The sequence below is a fragment of the Hylobates moloch genome, unplaced genomic scaffold (assembly GCF_009828535.3).
Source record: "Hylobates moloch isolate HMO894 unplaced genomic scaffold, HMol_V3 SCAFFOLD_3, whole genome shotgun sequence".
NCBI classification, from domain to species: domain Eukaryota; kingdom Metazoa; phylum Chordata; class Mammalia; order Primates; family Hylobatidae; genus Hylobates; species Hylobates moloch.
This window is the reverse complement of record NW_026652278.1, coordinates 3,352,121-3,366,265: the sequence shown is the minus strand read 5'-3', so window position 1 is coordinate 3,366,265 and position 14,145 is coordinate 3,352,121. Positions and strand designations below refer to the sequence as shown.

The window sequence follows — 14,145 nt, the reverse complement described above, 5'->3', positions numbered from 1 at the left end:
TGTCTCTTAAAAAAAATTAAAAAGTGCATCTGTACTCCTTTTGGGTGCTGTGTTTATAATGGGTGGTGTTCCATTTACCTGAGTCACTGCTGTGTCTAGTGGGCTCTTCTGGGCTCCATCCTGAGGCTGTCATGCCTCCAAGGGCACAGAGGAGATTATGTGGTATTTCTGTCACTAAAAGGAGTTCAAGACCAGCTTGAGTAACATGGTGAAACCCTGTCTCTACTAAAAATACAAAATTTAGCCAGGCATGATGGCGCACGCGTGTAATCCCAGCTACTCGGGAGGCCGAGGCAGGAGAATCACTTCAACCCAGGAGGTGGAGGTTGCAGTGACTGCACTCCAGCCTGCGTGACAGAGCAAGACTCCGTCTCAAAAAAAACAAAAAAAACAAAAAAAAACAAAAAAAGTCTTAGAGAAACCTTGTGTTTATTCAGAATAAAATGAAATAGTTAAAATGTTTTAATGTTTTAGTGCCTTTTATTTTCAAATTTCATAGTCAGTATCTTCTCTCATACTGATCCTTGTTTGTGTCTTTACCTAAAATAGTACACCTTTGTCATTAATTAATTGTTTGATAGAATCTTCCAAAATATGGTATCTGGCAGAGGTGGGTGGGAGAGAGGAAGAATAGCACAAGGCTTTGTTGGGTGCCTGCTGCTGGTTGTATTTGAGATCCAAATCAACTATTTTGTATGAAACCGTAGCTATTTTTTCCCGTAGCTTTTTTTTTGTCTCTGAACTTAGACTGTGCCATTGGTTGCTTGGGTCAGGAAATGCCCTATATTTTTGTCTATATTGTCATTTAATTCCTCTTTTCATTGCCTCCTTGACTAGATGGTGAGATACTTGAGGTGGGGACCTTTATCTTATCAGGTTTTCATTAGTAAAAAAAAAAAAAAAAAAATAGGGCCGGGTGTGGTGGCTCACGCCTGTAATCCCAGCACTTTGGGAGGCCGAGGCGGGTGGATCACGAGGTCAGGAGATTGAGACCGTCCTGGCTAACACGGTGAAACCCCGTCTCTACTAAAAATACAAAAAAAATCAGCCAGGTGTGGTGGCACACGCCTCTATTCCCAGCTACTTGGGAGGCTGAGGCAGGAGAATTGCTTGAACCCAGGAGGCGGAGGTTGCAGTGAGCTGAGACCACACCACTGCATTCCAGCCTGGATAACTCTTAGAGCAAGACTCCGTCTCAAAAAAAAAAAAAAAGAAAAATGACTTTTCTTTGTTCGAATGTCTCTTGCTTTCCATGCAAGCCTCCCCGATCCCACTTCCAGCTTAGTACTCCCATCCTGCTAGGCCATAGTATACTCATTTTACCATATCATGTGCTTCAGTGCAAACGTTCTCAAAGTCAGACTTACCAGCTAGCTGGTTGGTGAGATTTTATAGTATTGTATTTCATTTGACATTAATTTTGTTTATATAGTAGCTGCTGTACTTGCATTTTATTTTCATTGTAATTTATGCGATCAAGGATATGGAGGAGTTATGTATTTAAATGTATTTTTGCTTCTTAAAAAACAAGAATCTTTATAGTTTAATTTATTCTTTTTTTTTTTTTTTGAGACGGAGTCTCGCTCTGTCGCCCAGGCTGGAGTGCAGTGGCACAATCTCGGCTCACTGCAAGCTCCGCCTCCCGGGTTCACGCCATTCTCCTGCCTCAGCCTCTCCGAGTAGCTGGGACTACAGGCGCCCGCCACCACACCCGGCTAATTTTTTTTTTTTTTGTATTTTTAGTAGAGATGGGGTTTCACCGTGGTCTCGATCTCCTGACCTCATGATCCGCCCACCTCGGCCTCCCAAAGTGCTGGGATTACAAGCGTGAGCCACTGCGCCCGGCCTAGTTTAATTTATTCTTATTTTGAAAGTGCGACTATCTTAAAGATACAGATTGCACTGTTGAATTTCTAAAGATCTGTACAATCATTATAAATGTAAAGATAGTTTATGTTTAATTTCTGAGTGTATACTTTACGTAAACAGATAGTGTTGGGCAATCTTCTGAAGGGTACCAGTTAGCTGTATAACCAGGTGCACGCTAAGTAGTGGAATTAAAATTTTTCAGTGTGAGAGAATGTTGGCCAATTTATTTGACATCTTAAGAGAGCATATGTTGGATTTCATTCTACAGGAAGGAACTCTAAAAATGCTTCTCAGATAATTCTGGTAGAATTTTTTTTTTTTTTTTTTTTTTTTGAGATGGAGTCTCACTATGTCGCCCAGGCTGGAGTGTGATGGTGTGAACTCAGCTCACTGCAACCTCTGCCTCCCGGGTTCAAGGAATTCTCCTGCCTCAGCCTCCTGAGTAGCTGGGATTACAGGTGTGTGCCACCACTCCCGGCTAATTTTTGTATTTTTAATAGAGACAGGGTTTCACCATGTTGGCCAGGCTGGTTTCGAACTCCTGACCTCGTGATCTGCCCACCTAGGCCTCCCAAAGTGCTGGGATTACAGGCATGAGCCATCGTGCCCGGCTCTGGTAGAATTGTTAAATCTTGAAAAGACTGTAGGTTTTTATCTGTGCTATCTTGGTAATTAAAAAAACCCAAAATTAACATGGTTTTATTAGCTGTTTCTGGGCTAAGTTTGGTGAAAGTCTTTAAAGAAGTTATCAAAACTTTTTTTTTTTTTTTTTTTGAGACGGAGTCTTGCTCTGTGGCCCAGGCTGGAGTGCAGTGGCGCAATCTCGGCTCACTGCAAGCTCCGCCTCCTGGATTCAAGCAATTCTCCTGTCTCAGCCTCTCCGAGTAGCTGAGACTACAGGCGCCCGCCACCACGCCTGGCTAATTTTTTTTTGTATTTTTAGTAGAGACGGGGTTTCACCATGGTCTCGATCTCCTGACCTCGTGATCCGCCCACCTCGGCCTCCCAAAGTGCTGGGATTACAAGCGTGAGCCACCGCGCCCGGCAAAACTTTTTTTAAAAAAATTATTATTATACTTTAAGTTCTAGGATACATGTGCACAATGTGCAGGTTCGTTACATAGGTATACATGTGCCATGTTGGTTTGCTGTACCCATCAACTCATCATTTACATTGGTATTTCTCCTAACGCTATCCCTCCCTCAGTCCCCTACCCTTCAGCAGGCCCCAGTGTGTGATATTCCCCTCCCTGTGCCCATGTGTTCTCATTGTTCAGCTCCCACTTGTGAGTGAGAACATGTGGTGTTTGGTTTTCTGTCCTTGTGATTGTTTGCTGAAAATGATGGTTTCCAGCTTCATCCATGTCCCTGTAAAGGACATGAACTCATCCTTTTTTATGGCTGCATAGTATTCCATGGTATATATGTGCCACATTTTCTTTATCCAGTCTATTATTGTTGGTTTAAAGTCTGTTTTATCAGAGACCAGGATTGCAACCCCTGCTTTTTTTGCTTTCCATTTGCTTGGTAGATCTTCCTCCCTCACTTTTATTTTGAGCCTGTGTTTGTCTTTGCACATGAGATGGGTTTCCTGAATACAGCACACCGATGGGTCTTGACTCTGTCCAATTTGCCAGGCTGTGTCTTTTAGTCTTTTAACTGGGGCATTTAGCCCACTTACATTTAAGGTTAATTTTGTTATGTGTGAATTTTTTTTTTTTTTTTTTTGAGACGGAGTCTCACTCTATTGCCCAGGCTGGAGTGCAGTGATGTGATCGGCTCACTGCAACCTCCGCCTTCCAGGTTCAAACGATTCTCCTGCCTCAGCCTCCGGAGTAGCTGGGGTTACAGGCACCTGCCACCATGCCCAGCTAATTTTTGTATTTTTAGTAGAGACAGGGTTTCACCATGTTGGCCAGGCTGGTCTCAAACTCCTGACCTCAAATGATCCACCTGCCTCGGCCTCCCGAAGTGCTGGAATTACAGGCATGAGCCACCACGCCCAGCCTGTTATGTGTGAATTTGATTCTGTCATTACGATGCTAGCTGGTAATTTTGCCCGTTCGTTAATGCAGTTTCTTCATAGTGTCGATGGTCTTTTACCATTTGGCCTGTTTTTGCAGTGGCTGGTACTGGTTGTTCCTTTCCATGTTTAGTGCTTCTTTCAGGAGCTCTTGTAAGGTAGGCCTGGTGGTGACAAAATCTCTCAGCATTTTCTTGTCTTTAATTGATTTTATTTCTCCTTCACTTATGAAGCTTAGTTTGGCTGGATATTAAATTCTGGGTTGAAAATTCCTTAAGAATGTTGAATATTGGCCCCCACTCTCTTCTGGCTTGTAGTGTTTCTGCCGAGAGATCTGCTGTTAGTCTGATGGCCTTCCCTTTGTGGGTAACCTAACCTTTCTCTCTGGCTGCCCTTAACATTTTTTCCTTAATTTCAACCTTGGTGAATCTGACAGTTATATGTCTTGAGGTTGCTCTTCTCGAAGAGTATATTTGTGGCGTTCTGTGTATTTCCTGAATTTGAATGTTGGCTTGCCTTGCTAGGTTGTGTAAGTTCTCCTGGATAATATCCTGAAGAGTGTTTTCTAACTTGGTTCCATTCTCCCTGTCACTTTCAGGTACACCAATCAAATGTAGATTTGGTCTTTTCACATAGTCCCATATTTCTTGGAGGCTTTGTTCGTTTCTTTTCACTCTTTTTTGCGCTAATCTTGTCTTCTCACTTTATTTCATTAATTTGATCTTCAGTCACTGATATCCTTTCTTCCGCTTGATTGAATCGGCTATTGAAGCTTGTGTATGCTTCACGCAGTTCTCATACTGTGGTTTTCAGCTCTGTCAGGTCATTTAAGCTCTTCTCTACACTGATTAGTTAGCCACTTGTCTAACCTTTTTTCAAGGTTTTTAGCTTCCTTGCAATGGGTTAGAACATGCTCCTTTAGCTAGGAGAAGTTTGTTATTACCGACCTTCTGAATCCTACTTCTGTCAACTTGTTGAACTCATTCTCTATCCAGTTTTGTTCCTTTGCTGGCAAGGAGTTCTGTTCCTTTGGAGGAGAAGAGACGTTCTGGTTTTTGGAATTTTTGGCCTTTCTGCTCTGGTTTCTCCCCATCTTTGTGGTTTTATCTACCTTTGGTCTTTGATGTTGGTGACCTTTGGATGGGGTTTCTGTGTGGATATCCTTTTTGTTGATGTTGATGCTATTCCTTTCTGTTTGTTAGTTTTCCTTCTAACGGGCCCCCCTCAGCTGCAGGTCTGTTGGAGTTTGCTGGAGGTCTACTCCAGACCCTGTTTGTCTGGGTATCACCAGCGGAGGCTGCAGAACAGCAAATATTGCTGCCTGATCCTTCCTCTGGAAGCTTCGTTCCAGAGGGGCACCTGTCTGTATGAGGTGTCTGTCGGCCCCCACTGGGAGGTGTCTTCCAGTGAGGCTATACGGGGGTCAGGGACCCAGTTGAGGAGGCAGTTTGTCTGTTATCGGATCTTGAACGCCATGCTGGGAGAACCACCTGCTCTCTTCAGAGCTGTCAGGCAGGGACGTTTAAGTCTGTAGAAGCCTTTTGTTCAGATATGCCCTGCCCCCAGAGGTGGAATCTAGAGAGGCAGCAGGCCTTGCTGAGCTGTGGTGGGCTCCACCCAGTTCGAGCTTCCCTGCCACTTTGTTTACACTGTGAGCATAGAACTGCCTACTCAAGCCTCAGCAATGACGGACGCCCTTCCCCTAGCCAAACTTCAGCGTCCTAGGTTGGTCTCAGACTGCTGTGCTGGCAGCGAGCAAGGCTCCATGGGTGTGGGACTTACCGAGCCAGGCACGGGAGGGAATCTCCTGGTCTGCCAGTTGCAAAGACCGTGGGTAAAGCGCAGTATTTGGGCAGAAGTGTACCATTCCTTCAGGTACAGTCACTCATGGCTTCCCTTGGCTAGGAAAGGGAAATCCCCCAACCCCTTGCGCTTCCCGGGTGAGGTGATGCCCTGCCCTGCTTTGGCTTGCCCTCCATGGGCTGCACCCACTGTCCAACCAGTCCCAATAAGATGAACCCGGTACCTCAGTTGGAAATGGAGAAATCACTCATCTTCTGCATTGATCTCGCTGGGAGCTGCAGACTGGAGCTGTTCAATTCGGCCATCTTGGAAGTGATCTCCGCCTAAGCTATCAAAACTGTTAATTTAAATTTCTGTTTTGAAATTTATATTTGGCTGTTTGACAAAGATTTTGATTTTGAAATTCTATATATATATATATTTTTTAAATATCACACATCACAGAGTAGAAGGAAGCCTCTTTTGGAGCTTTAACCAAATGTTCCTGAATAGCAGGTTTAAGTGTTCTCTCCTTAGTCTTGCAGCTCAGTGCCATCATTGGCAAGTGGCCATCCCCATTCTTGGCTTAGGTATAGTGACCACCTTTGTTTAATATTCTGTCAAAATTTATGAAACACTAAATGCCACACAGTAGTCTAGGCACTGAGGATACAGAACATAACACCAAGGGTCACAGACAACAAATAGTAGACATATATGTTATCAAGGTAATTTTAGGTAGTTATAAGTTCTGCAAAAGAAAGAAATAGGCTATGAAAAATGGGAATTGGGATAGGTGGGATACTTTATTTAGATTGAGCTGGAAGGGTATATCTAAGGAAGAGAGATCTTTTTTTTTTTTTTTTAAAGCGATAAGGTCTCGCTCTGTCACCCAGGCCAGGGTGCAGTGGCGTGATCATAGCTCACTGCAGCCTCAAACTTCCGAGCTCAATCATTCCTCCCACCTTGGCCTCCCAAAGTGCTGGGATTACAGGTGTGAGCTACTGTGCCGGCAGGGCCATTTGAAAAATGGAAAGGAGCCAGCCATTGGGAGAGCTAGGAAGAGCTTTTAACCAAAGTGCAGAGTGTCAAAGCAGAAGGCTAGTGGGGCTGGAGGGTGGTGAGAGTGTGACATGAGGTTGGAGTGGCAGGCAGGCGTCAGTGACCTTCTGGGGAATGATAACATTCAGGTCTTATTCCAAGGGCAATAGCAATGACACAGTTCCATTCCTGTCATAAGTCAGTTACTCTGGCTGCTGGGTGGAGACTGGTTTGAAGGGGGAAGGGTGCAGAATAGAAGCAGGTACCCCAGTTAGGAGGCTCCTAGGCCAGGTGAGAGATGAAATAATGTCATGGTCTGAGTGGGATTATATTTTGGAGGGGAGCCCAGAACACCTGTTGATGGAGTAGGTGTGAGAGTGAGAGAAATGGATTAATCAAGGTTGTCTCCTTTTTGATTTTAGGAACTGGATGGATTTTGTGAGATAGAGATGCCTTGTGGGAGGAGCAGGTTTAGTGAGAGGTGTTTGATAGAGCTCTGAGTACAGATGTTGAGTGTATAGTCTGGAGGTGAGGGGAGAGGCCTGGGCTGGGAAGAAGTTGGGAGTTGTAATAGCAGCGTCATTTAGAGCCATAGGATCGGATGAGCCCACTCCAGGAGAATGAGTGTGGATAGGCATAGAAGAGGACTCAGAACCAAGGCTGGCACATGCCGGTGTTCAGAGGTTGTCAGAGATGACAGAAACGGACACTGAGTCTGAGCAGTTAGGGAGCGCAGAGGAAACATGGAGAGCCAAGTGGAAGGTGTTGCAGGAAGGCGGTTGTGGTCACTGTTACTGAGGGATACTGAAGGGTCAGTGGAATGAGGACAGGGCAGCAGCCATGAAGTGGAACATGGTGTAGGGAGGCGCTTGGCTCCAGAGACACACTGTCTGCCTACATCACTCAACAGGTTTGTAATTGTCCTAGTCCATTTTTGATACTATAACAGAATACCTTAGACTGAGTAATTTTTAAACAACAGATTTATTGCTCACAGTTCTAGAGGCTGGGAAATCCAAGATCAAAGCACCAGCAGATTCAGTGTCTGGCAAGGGCTTGCTCTCTGTTCCCAAGATGGCACCTTGTTGCTGTGTCCTCACTTGGCAGCAGGAGAAGAAGGGCAAAAACGGACTAGCCAGCCTCAAACCCGTTTATAATGGCACTGTTCCCATCCATGAGGGCAGAGCCCTCTTGGCCTAATCACCTCCCAAAGGCCCCTCTTAATTGCTATCACCTTTGATGTTAATTTCCAGCATATAAATTTAGGAGGGACATATACATTCAAATCATGGCAGTGATCTAGGCCAAGTTATGGAACCTCTTTAAGTTCTAGTTTCTTCTGTAAAATGGATGTTAAAGACAGTACCTGTTATTGTGAGGATTAAGTAAGTCTATACGTGAAGCACACTTAGAATAGTATCTGGCCCAGAATAAATTGTAGCTATTCGTCGTTACTATCACAGTGGCCTCTGATGACCCCTGCTCAATAAAAGTAGAATAGAGAGAGGATTCTCCATCTCTGGATTTACCTGATACCTCCCTTGCGCTTTCTTTCCTTCTCTATAATAGCAGGTGGAACTGGTCCCAAGGTTTGGATTCTTGGTATAGGAAGCAAGTGGTTCCCACTTGAGGCATTTTGCTTGGATTCTGTTTTGGAAATGGTCATGTTTGGTTGGTCCTGAAGTCGTGTATAAATCCTACTTTGACATGTAATCTTTCTTTTTGATTGTAGTAGTAGAAAAAATTAACCATAGTATAGTGAAAAAAGCACAGGTTTTATAGTCAAACAAACTTGGGTTTGTTTCTCAGCTCTGCCATTTATTAGCCATGTATCTTTGGGCAAGTTACCCAAGTTACCTCCTGTGTTAGGGTTCTCTAGAGAAACAGAACTACCTAATAGGATAGGTACAGATAGATGAGAGGGGATTCAGGAGGCTGAGAAGTCTCACTATCTGCCCTCCACACGCTGGAGAACTAGGGAAGCTGGTGGCGTAGCTCAGTCCAAGTCTGAAGGCCTGAGAACCTGGGGGCCGCTGGTGCAAGTCCTGCAGTCTAACGGCTGGAGAATCTAGAGCTGTGATGTCCAAAGACAGGAGAAGATGGATATCTCAGCTCTGGGAGGGAGGGATGGGGCAGGAGGGGTGGGGGATGGGGGTGTGCGGAGGAGAGGGAGCCAGAGAGAAAGAGGGAGAAAGACAGGATTTGCTTTTTTGCTTTTCCTCTGCATTTTTTTTTTTTACTAGTTCTTTTCAGGCCTTCAACCTATTGGATGGTGGCCTCCCCCCACTCATATTGGGTGAGAATGGATCTTCCTTACTCAGTTTACTGATTCAAATGCCAGTCTCTTCCCAAAACACCCTCACAGCCATGCCCAGAAGTAATGTTTTAACAGCTGTCTGGGTATCTCTTAACCCAGTCAAGTTGAAACCTTAAACCAACCATTGCACCTCCTCTTTAACTACTTAATAAGTTGAGATGATAACATGCTAAAATTTTGCACCTTTCAAAATTGTCTGTAGCCTAGGCTGTTTTATGTTAAGGCCTTCTCATGGTTTATGGCACAGAGTAGGTCGCCCATGAATGATACCTATTTCTGATAATCTTTGAGCTCTTCTGAATGCAGATCCTTTAAAAATACTTATATATTTCTTTTCTATTTTCATTGTTAAAACTGTTACATTAAATCCAACAAAAATATTTCTAACGAATTTTAGTGCTGCAAAGATTTTAGGACTTCAGATGCCCTTGATGTTCTGGAGAACTCTTGCCTTAAATGATATTCCTGTTCCCTTCTTCTTAAGATTTGTCTGTTACCATTGTCTCTGTGTTATGAGGAGCTCTTCTTCTGGGAGCTGATTGAGTGGAGGCAGTTGTGGTAGTTCTCAGCCTTCAGCAGGAATTGTAAGAGGTCATTTGCTTCCCAGAAGAATTGTTAACTCCACTGGAAACCAGCAGGAATATAAGAATGTAAGAAGAAATCAGATTTTTTTTTTTTTTTGAGACGGAGTTTTGCTTATTCACCCAGGCTGGAGTGCAATAGTGCGATCTTGGCTCACTGCAACCTCTGCCTCCCAGGTTCAAGCGATTCTCCCGCCTCAGCATCCTGAGTAGCTGGGATTACAGGCACCCGCCTTCATGCCTGGCTAAGAAATCAGATTTTAAAAGAAGATAGGAATTTGTTTTTATGAGTCAGAGTGCTACCTGTTTTGTTCTGATTTAAGATCACATTACCTTATTTCTACTTAGTATTGCCTTTTTTTGGATTTATATTACTTTTTGGTTAGAATTCAGTAGTACTAAAGGAAGGACCCTTCTGTGATCCTTGCTCAATGCCCAGTGTGTAGTGGGCACTCCATAGAAGTTAGTTGAAAGACAGAAAATAATGAGCTGGAGGATGGTAGTGTAGACATGCCCTAGTCATCAACTTTTCTGGTCATTTTTGATCTGAGTGTGCTGTTGTGTATGTGAAAGAAAACACAAACGTCCTTAAAACTTTTGAGAGTCTGTTCTAAATAGCTGTCTTGAATGCCTTATCTTTTTGTTGTTTTTTCAGATTATTAGACTGTTGTTGATTTTATAGAATTTTCATATAAGTACATTTTAAAAATGGAAATAATTAAAAATATTGTTGCAAAAGGGTTTTCTAAAAAAATAAAAATTAAGGTAGTAAAAGAGCACCCAAGAATGTAGGAGATAGAAGATAAAAGCCAAATACATAGGACTCTGCTTCCCACTTTCTCTGCAAGCTTTATTTGGATAGATATAATCTGAGTGGGTAAGGCTTTAAATAAAAATAGTGTTTCAAGCCCAGTGGAAATCTTTTACTCTTGGAAAAATACAGTGTATGTATTTTAAAAACTTTTAACAATATAATTTATCAATAAATTTTATTTCCTACAGGTATAATGTGAATACAGATTTTTATTGGTTTCAAAAGTTTATATTAAATTGACAGTCCTATGAGGGAAGGATATATCTTGGTATTTCTCAAAGTATATCATTTATAAAGACCTGCATAAATAGCTTACAGTAATTGTGCCCTAATTATTTAGAAATTGTGTTACTAAATATGTTTTAAATTCATGCATCAGATATCACATCCTGTCTTGTTGAGGGGCCTCAAGGAAATTATCAAACACAATGCAGTCATCTTATTTAAAAGGTATTTACATTGTAAATAGACCAGAAGCAAGTAACCTAGCAAGATATCTGCCTAGTATCCAGCAGCCTTGAAAGAGTTAAAAGCAAAATTTATCAGACATCAATAGTTTATTGAAGAAATAGTCCTTTTTGCTTCATAATTTGCAGAAGGCTGCAACTGTCAGTCATGATGTACTGCCTCTTGAAATTAGTCAATAGAGCAAACAGCAAGAATTGCTGTGGGCAGAAAATAAGCACTGTAATCATGACATAACTGGGGTCAGTGATTTATGGATTTCAATATAGTAGTAGCTGCATATGATTGAAAATTTACTAGGTCACTAGTGCACCAAAAATTTTATTCACAGCCTCCAGGCATCTTTTGAAATGTGCAACAAAATAAAAACCTCTGAACCTGTTTTGACACTGCAAACTCAGTGGATGACATGCCAGCCCAGTGAGTCTCATTTAAATGTAAATGTGTCATAAACTTTTGTACCATGCTCTTTAAAAATGCCAGCTACTTGAAGGGATAATGCATGTGAAACTGATTTACATATTAAAGTAGTGAAAAAGGACCTTGTAATAATCAAGTTTGAATTCTTTTATTTTAAAGTTGGAAGCTGAAGGTGTTCCTGAAGTATCTGAAAAATATGAAATTAGCTCTGTTCCCACTTTTCTGTTTTTCAAGGTAAGGATAAAGGTGGTACAAGAGATTATCCATTTGTAGGGTGCCATGGGGCTACCTATTTTGTTTCTTTACCCTCTCTCTAATCCCCGAATATTAGGTGTTTGGCTGTTTCTGGCCCTCCACCTTTCTTCTGATAGTCTCATTTTTGCACCGATGCTGAGAAAGAAGACCATGCCAGCTGCTTGCCAACATCTTAGGAAAGTGGCATGGACTGTGTAGGGCCAGCAGCCAGAATCAGAGCTTCTTGATCAAAATTCAGATATGTGGCTGTGGAACCCCAGTGTTCCCTGAGTTGGTTAAATTGGTTGTTTAGAGCATGTGCCTGGACATAATGGAACCTCTGGCTGGTTCTGGTTTGATGAATGACTTTTAGGAAGCAGGTGCACACCTGTGCTTCCAGGCACCTATGGGTGTCATCGTAGTTCCCCAAATACCTCATTTATACTTAATAATAGATTCATCCCAGCCAACGTGGGGCAGTCTTTTTTGTATTATGGTAGACTGACCTGATTTGACTTTGAGATGTTGCAGTGTTTTCTCAGGGTGTTTCCAAGAAAAGAAAAAAATTATTATGTATTTCTAAAATTGAGATGCAGTGCAGGCAATTGGCAATGAGGGTTTCTTTTTTTTACATCTCCAGTAATACTGTTGTCCCCTTTAAAAATTTGCTATAACAATGTCATTATTATGGAATGCTGCATGTATTCTACATAACTTTTTAAACTTTAGAATTCTCAGAAAATCGACCGATTAGATGGTGCACATGCCCCAGAGTTGACCAAAAAAGTTCAGCGACATGCATCTAGTGGCTCCTTCCTACCCAGCGCTAATGAACATCTTAAAGAAGATCTCAACCTTCGCTTGAAGAAGTTGACTCATGCTGCCCCCTGCATGCTGTTTATGAAAGGAACACCTCAAGAACCACGCTGTGGTAAGAAGCTGCCTTTAAGATAATATAAACAAAATGGGTGCTTTCCCAGAATGGGGTATGGTTGAGATGGGCATCCTGTTTCCAAGCTATACCATACATCTTATACTTGTTTTCGTATACCTTTAGAAAATCAAAAAGGTTATAATTCCCAATGACACTATATAAGAATTAGTTTGCATTATGGACTCAGCATGTTGGAACCAAAAGGGGTCTCAGAACTCATCTAATTCAGATTTTTGTTTTATACTTAAGTCCTCAGACTCAAAGATAGAGGTGACTTGCCCAAGGTCACCTGGTAAGCAGAGTTAGGATTAGTTTCCAACTACCATATTGCTGTCTCTTTTGCCTGTTTAGCTACTTTTGCTGTTAACAGTTATTTTTTCTTTCTTGGCAGCCTCCTGTTTTTCACGTAGTTCAGATTCAGCAATTAAAAAATTTGTGGAATTTTTTAGTGTTTTTGTGTCCACCCTGTGTACTTTTGCCTCCCCTGTGTCATCACTATCTAATGATTCTCTTCCCGCATTGCTGTCATTTCCAGTTTATAGCTGCTAGTAATGGAAAGATTCTGAATTCTTGGCTTGTAGTCACGCTTATTTTCTGTACACATAGATGCTTATAATTTTGTCCTTAAGTAAGTTTTAGAGTTATTTGACCCCTCTGGTACTGGGTTTATGTTGTTTTCTTTTTACTGTGCCTAGTACAACATTAGTATGCTGCATAATTGAGCATTTAATGCCATTTGATGATGCTGTTGAGACTCTAAGAGTATTTGTATCAACTACACAGGAGGGACTTTATTAAGATAGGGGCAGTAACATTTAGTATGCTCTTGATATGATTACAGCATGTCCAGAGTGACTTTATAAAGATAGCCAAGCTTCTAGTGTGAATTTGATTCTAAATTCTTCCCCGTAGGGTTATTAAATTACATATTAGGTTATGATAATATCTAGTTTTAAAAATAAAGTTTCATGATGAATTCTTATTTTTTCGAGATAGAGTTTTGCTCTTGTTGCCCACGTTGGAGTGCAATGGCGCGATCTCGGTGCACTGGAACCTCTGTCTCCTAGGGGTCAAGCGATTCTCCTGTTTCAGCCTCCCGAGTAGCTGGTATTACAGATGTCTACCACCATGCCCGGCTAATGTTTTTGTATTTTTAGTAGAGACGGGGTTTGTCCATGTTGGTCAGGCTAGTGTCGAACTCCTGACCTCAGGTGATCCACCTGCCTTGGCCTCCCAAAGTGCTGCTGGGGTTATAGGCTTGAGCCACCATGAATTCTGTCTTAAAAGTATCTCTTAGTTCTGCCTAAAAAATTTCCCTGCCAGTATTTATGTGTCAGATAATGCCTGCTATTTATGTATTGCAAAGCTAGCTTAGTCTGTACTAAACTAAAGGTAGCAACAGATAGTCTCTGTTGCGTTTGTTATTTTGTTTTTAACGGGGGTTGCAAATGGTTTACATTCACCTTCTTCCATGAAACATGAAAATCATTTCTTGTACTTTATGTGGTAGCCACTAAATGGGAACTTAACACTTCAGTGGAATGGATTGTATTCAGCACCTTCACTCAGGTCTCAGGTACAGTAGAACTGGCTGTGAAATGTGGGTGAAGCACACCTACAGTGAAATCTCTATGGTATTCTCTCCTTTGGGGTTGAATAGCAGCA

At 42.1% G+C, this 14,145-nt stretch overlaps 1 protein-coding gene across 2 annotated transcripts in view; it reads left to right on the top strand.

The window, feature by feature from the left end:
• Positions 1-14,145, top strand: part of GLRX3 (glutaredoxin 3) — a 43,037-nt gene that overhangs the window by 12,276 nt on the left and 16,616 nt on the right. For both annotated transcript variants that reach the window (XM_032174987.2, XM_058435891.1), the window contains exons 3-4: positions 11,472-11,546; positions 12,276-12,477. In XM_032174987.2, the coding sequence (XP_032030878.1) occupies positions 11,472-11,546; positions 12,276-12,477 (277 nt within the window). The remainder of the gene's footprint in view (positions 1-11,471; positions 11,547-12,275; positions 12,478-14,145) is intronic.